This window comes from Atractosteus spatula, chromosome 9 (genome assembly GCF_055471065.1).
Source record: "Atractosteus spatula isolate fAtrSpa1 chromosome 9, fAtrSpa1.hap1, whole genome shotgun sequence".
Classification (NCBI taxonomy): domain Eukaryota; kingdom Metazoa; phylum Chordata; class Actinopteri; order Semionotiformes; family Lepisosteidae; genus Atractosteus; species Atractosteus spatula.
This window is the reverse complement of record NC_142714.1, coordinates 7,527,796-7,533,809: the sequence shown is the minus strand read 5'-3', so window position 1 is coordinate 7,533,809 and position 6,014 is coordinate 7,527,796. Positions and strand designations below refer to the sequence as shown.

The window sequence follows — 6,014 nt, the reverse complement described above, 5'->3', positions numbered from 1 at the left end:
TAAAACAGCGGCTGGACAGCAAAGAGCTCGCAAAACACAGAACTCATTTACTAATGGACTGGTTTTATATTTCACTGTACAGAGGGGAGAGGGAAAAAAAAGGCAGAAAAAAATCTGGGCAAAGGGGATCTTTCTCATCTACACGCACCCTTTAACTGCTGATATATAAAATGTATGAAGCTGCGTCTGCAACGGGCGACTCCGCACCGCACCAACTGTCTAAAAGCCCTGGGCGTGGACCAATAACTCACCTAGAAATAATAAAGTGAGGAGGGCAAAAAGAAACTCTGACAACGGCGAGAAAGAAAGACAAATCTACCGTTTAAAAGGCCCCTTCTAAGGACGCACAGCCTGTCGCAAATGTTTCACTCCTGGAGAAACCGAAATGTCAAGACCCACTGTTCCGCAGCCTGGACATTTCAACATAAAACTATATATTTATATGATGTCGCTGTCTTTATTGGGTTTTGTAAGTCTGTTAACAGTGATTCTCGACACCTTACTGCTCGCTGCTGTAACAGATGAACTGAATGGCACAAACACAAACTCCGAGCACCACTCTGTAACATCAAATTCAAAATGTTAAATGGGAATTATAAAAGAGACACAGCAAGGACACTGGGAAAACTTTAAAGGGAAATGTGGACATTAGAATACGTTATTCTGTTGTTTTCTAATTGATTTTTTTTAAAACGCCAGCTTAAGAATAACTCGAGAATTCATAAATTCTGCATTCTCTTGAAGTGCGCCCCAACACGCGGCTCATTCGTAAGAGCAGCCGTAATTAAAAACGTCCGAAGTGAAGGCACGGATAGCGTGTTTCTAACGTGACCACTGTGGTGTGACATCCTCTGCAGTCCCTTGAACCGTCGCAGAACCCCGAGGTCCCACGGGCCTCATAAGGAAGAAATAGGACTAGGAACATTAGTGGTGATAACGCCGCACAAGATTGCGCACATGGCATTTCAAGAGTACTCACGACTCCATTCGCAGCCGCTGAGAGCGAAACACGGCATAAGATCAAGGATTCGTATGTTTGGTCCTGCGCCTTGATTTTGGGTCGAGGGACAAAATGGGATTCTGTACATAGCGCGATTCGTCACACTGCTCTCTCCAGACCTCCACCAACTCGGGACCCGCACGCTGGTCCAACGAGATTATTTCCGGGTCTAACAGTCCCTGAGAGGACAAAAACAACAACAACAACACAACTACAGAATGGGTCAGGAAGTTGAGCGAGACCATCCCAAGGGGTTCAGCTGTACTCGACTGCTACTTCTTAGTAACAAGTCCTAACCCAGCTACTCGGTTATCTGTTGGCAAATTAACTCTCGTGTCTGTCACATTTCCATACCACGATGGAAACTGCGATTTGAAAAACAAATACACCCTAAACGATTCTCGTTGCAATCATCATTTTAAACGTCACGAGCTACTTGCTGTATTAAAAACAAACAAACTCGTCGTTCTCAGTTCCTCCGGAATGTTTTCGGATCATCTCGCAGCTCCATCTCCAGCCTGTAACCCGCTTTTCGCTTTTCCTCCCTTCAGATATTTATGTGGTTTTGGCGTGTGCGCTGGAGGTGCGGGGATTTGACATTCTTAATTAACAGTTCCAATAAGCTATATTTTAACAAAGGTGCAATTTACTCGGCGAGGAGTGCTGTTATCTCGGTATCTAGCGGCTGACAATAGATTATCTCTGATGATAGGAGGCTAATTGTTTGCTGGAACTGTTTAATGCGGCGCTCCAGCTGAAATGTAAAGGCGGATTTCGAATCCTTAAGACTTCAATTGTCCTCTTCTTAGTAACAATTGTACAGCAGCTACCACCTTTAAAAGCTACTAAAAATCGACCCGCTAGCCTCTCGCTTTCCTGTCAAACCCAGACATTTGCCTCTCCCCACCGACCAGTCCTGCTGCGGCTTTCCCTTCTCTGTCTCTATTAACCACAGCCTTTTCCACCCCGAGTTAAAACACAGCGCAGCTCTCACTGTGAAATATCGCCCGGAGCCATTAATAAACTACATAACCTAATAAAAAATCACTCTGTGACTATTAATAGGCTAAGAAGCAAAGTGAGGAAAAATACTCCGCGTTTTATGCGAGGGGTCTCTAAAACTAGTCTAGGTGATGATTAATAATGTATTAAAATCCAATAAACTCCTTAGGCCGTTTATCAATTCATGAAAAATTCATCGACAGAATTAACGTAATTAAATATACGCTGACCAAAAAAAAAAAAAAGGAGCAGGTCTAGGAGGAGAGCACAATGAAAATGGGCTTTAAAGGTCTGCAATAATTGATTTGTATCGAGGTGCCCCGCTCCCTCAGGTAACACTTGAGAAGGGGGCTCGAGTTTCAGCGCCTGACGTCTCTCCCCCGGAGGAAACGGAGCCGCAAACTTCGCTCGGCTCTGCCGCGAGGATAGGGCGGCCCGCGAGCCAATCAGAGCGCCGCTCCGCGCGCTTTAAGCCTGACATAACTTGAACAGGAACAAATTGTCCCAACAATCAACATCCCAAAACTCACGGAGCGGTGGATAGCGCCCTACGGGATTGCACGCTGGGGTTTTTTTTTTTTTTAATTCGGTGAACAACAACAAAACACGACCAGCGCCACAACAGCAGAAGATATTAATAGGCTCGACACGCGCTTGTTGTGCCCGTTCCTCTTCTCGTTCTGTTCCTTGTTACTTTTCCAGGGGAGAGATCGTTTTGGTGCGAGGGGGGATACAGTCAAACGTCCAGACATTATGTCAATGCTGCCCTCCTTTGGCTTCACCCAGGAGCAAGTGGCGTGCGTGTGCGAGGTGCTCCAGCAAGGGGGTAACCTGGAGAGGCTGGGACGATTCCTCTGGTCGCTGCCCGCCTGCGACCACCTCCACAAGAACGAGAGCGTGCTCAAAGCCAAGGCGGTGGTGGCCTTCCACCGCGGAAACTTCAGGGAGCTCTACAAGATCCTGGAGAGCCACCAGTTCTCCCCGCACAACCACCCGAAGCTGCAGCAGCTCTGGCTGAAGGCGCACTACGTGGAGGCGGAGAAGCTGAGGGGGCGACCGCTCGGCGCAGTCGGGAAATACCGGGTGCGGAGGAAATTCCCCTTGCCCCGGACGATCTGGGACGGCGAGGAGACGAGTTACTGCTTCAAGGAGAAGTCCCGGGGGGTCCTGAGAGAGTGGTACACCCACAACCCCTACCCCTCTCCCCGGGAGAAGAGGGAGCTGGCCGAGGCCACGGGACTCACCACCACGCAAGTCAGTAACTGGTTCAAAAACAGGAGGCAGAGAGACCGAGCCGCGGAGGCGAAGGAAAGGTAAGAAATGTGTCTTAAAACATCGCTTTCTCGCGCGAAATTATTTAATCCCCGGTTATTCTTACGGTATAATCGCCCTTCGACCCCTTCGCTAGGTTGCTGTGGTCGTCCAGGAATGCCTGGGACGAACAGTAGAATATTTCTGCGCTGCCCCCAGCCCCGCAGTTTTCTAAAAGAGCAGTACGACATCTTTTGACAGGGAAATCGTTCTTCATAACGGAGGAGAAATTCTCCGTAAATAGGTGGAGGCTTCTGCCAAGCAGTCTTGTTAAAAAAGGAGGTTACTGGTTGAAAGATTGAACAGGCATATTTCACGGAGAGAGTCCGCTTTCATTTGTTGTTTCTTTAATCGCACGTAATGTGATCATCAGTGCCCCATTAAATATTCTCACAGAAAAATCGTATTCAGCAGATGGTCTATTTGTGATTTAGTTTCATACGCGCTGCCGCAGAAAACTATAAAACCGATTAAAAGTGCAAAGCCCTTTATGGTGTACAATACCTATGTATCTGGTTTACTGACTAATTTTACAATACTAAATGGAATGACATTAAAAATAATGAAAGTGAATCCGATATCTTACTATTATCTTTATAGTCAGAAATGATTTGTATCGGCCTGGGTACACTGTATTTGGGCAGTATTCCTTTTTTTAACAACACCAACCAGAGAAAACGTGGATTAGTTTAGTTATTCCCTTAACTGTTTATGATCAAAAGATAAATATTATCATAAAAATGCTTATTTTAGCGGGTGGTTCAGATCGCTGGAACGGGTGGATTTAAAACAATCTCACTGCCAGGCAGGATTATAGGCCTGCACATTTTAGAAAATACGTTGCATTTATTCTTTATGAAATTAATTTAAAAAAAACGCGTTTTTAGTTTATTTTTCTTACGACGGGAAAATGGAAGTGTCTTAAAAAAATCGAAGGCCTACAGTACTTCAGCTCTGGGGTCTCTTCCTGAATGATAAAAACACAAGGTGATTTTACTAAAGCGGACTGTGTCAACTGCATTTAAACACTACCATGCCACTCTGATTTAAGAAAATAGATATTATATCGGTCATGTTTTTTACCTCAGCCCAAACGTTTGCAATAGAAATCTCGGAAAAAAACATAGGTTTGTCTTGTCTTCGATAGGCTGTCCTGCCGGTAAAGACACCGTGGTATTCAGAATTGTATTTTGGGGTAGCCTATGTAATGTTCGTATTATATTATAAACCGTCGCTCAAGAAGAACATGCTATTCAAAATGAGTACGATTGGTTATTAAGCTTTATTTTACTTTTTTTTCTTTTGCCAGGGAGAACAGCGAAAACAATAACTCCGGCAGCAACAAACAGAACCAGCTCTCTCCCCTGGACGGGGGCAAGTCTCTGATGTCGAGTTCGGAGGACGAGTTCTCTCCGCCCCAGAGCCCGGACCAGAACTCCGTCCTGCTGCTGCAGGGAAACATGACTCACCCCGGGAACTCCAGTTACCCACTGACCGGCCTCAGCGCCTCCCAGTCCGTACACAACATCCAAGGACACCCGAACCAGCTACAGGACTCCTTGCTCGGACCGCTGACTTCAAGCCTCGTTGACCTGGGGTCTTAAAACCATATCCAGAGTGGGTTTTTTTTTACATAAAGGAGAAAGACTAAGATCCGACACTTTCAATGTATATATATAAATATATTATAATAAAATTTTAAAATCCCTGAGTTTTCTGATGTGAAATTTCACACAGTGGTACTTAAAAAAAAGCAGTGGACAGTTGCTGGAGCGACTTTTCGTCAAGTCGTTAATTTGGACAGATGACTAAAAACGACACCGCTTGAATTAATGCTCTTCTTCACGACCCGGACTCGTTGTTTTTTAACAGCCTGGATGCTCATAACGCCAGGTCCACATCTGAGGCAGAACTGTCATCGATGCAATCGTCAAAAAAAACCCTTAAAACATCTGCCTTTGAACTTGCCTTATTTTTTTTTTTGCTTAATTTATGAAGTTTTTTTCTTTCCAGAGAGTTTGAATTCACAGGGAAATCGTGCTTTGGGAACTGAGAGGAAGGCTGTCAAATGAAAACATCTCTGAAGTTTACATTTTCGTAACGAGAATACTGTTCCGGCTTCAGCTAGTTTCCAATAAACGTAAGCGTATGGCGAGAGAGAATGTTTCAAGTGTGTGATTTTATTAACACCAATAATTATCCTGGACCGCTTCGCGATTCATCTGGAACATGACAGCAAAAATACAAATTCCTTTTGCAACGTACTATAAGTGACAGTTTATGTAAGATAGAATGGTGTAATTTAAGTATAATATTTAAAGCAGTAATTGTGGATAATGGAGCTATTAGCAAACAATGGAGTGAAATCAATAATAATTGACTGTAAAAAAATCAATAAACGCATAAATGATATGAAAATAAAGAGTTACACATACGGTGATTGACCGAATTGAACATATGGCATTTATCCTTTAATAGGTATATTTTGGTTTACGTTTTGCCTTTTTCCTTTAAGGGCAACATTATATTTTAAAGAGGGACACTAAATGCTTGTATTTGTGGGATGTATTTAAACGCTATTGGTATCAATCTACAAAAAGAACAACCGGCTTAATTTCAAGGCTCGTTTGTTGTACAACAGAAGTCGATAACTGAGGTCAGTCGCTAGTGTGCTCTTAAAACTGGAATCATTGTCGACATT

The 6,014-nt window shown here is 44.0% G+C and overlaps 1 protein-coding gene across 1 annotated transcript; it reads left to right on the top strand.

The window, feature by feature from the left end:
- Nucleotides 1–2,513: 2,513 nt before the first annotated feature.
- LOC148828056 (homeobox protein six1b) lies at nucleotides 2,514–5,475 on the top strand. Its single transcript, XM_088926123.1, has 2 exons — nucleotides 2,514–3,315; nucleotides 4,623–5,475. The coding sequence occupies exons 1-2, from the start codon at nucleotides 2,756–2,758 to the stop codon at nucleotides 4,915–4,917; spliced, it is 855 nt and encodes a 284-aa protein (XP_088782249.1). The 5' UTR covers nucleotides 2,514–2,755; the 3' UTR covers nucleotides 4,918–5,475.
- Nucleotides 5,476–6,014: the final 539 nt, after the last annotated feature.

Bases quoted from the DNA above. Each gene is read 5' to 3' on its own strand.
- LOC148828056 (XM_088926123.1), top strand. From the start codon at position 2,756: ATGTCAATGCTGCCCTCCTTTGGCTTCACCCAGGAGCAAGTGGCGTGC. The intron at 3,316-4,622 runs GTAAGAAATGTG...TTCTTTTGCCAG, and splicing joins GCCGCGGAGGCGAAGGAAAG to GGAGAACAGCGAAAACAATA.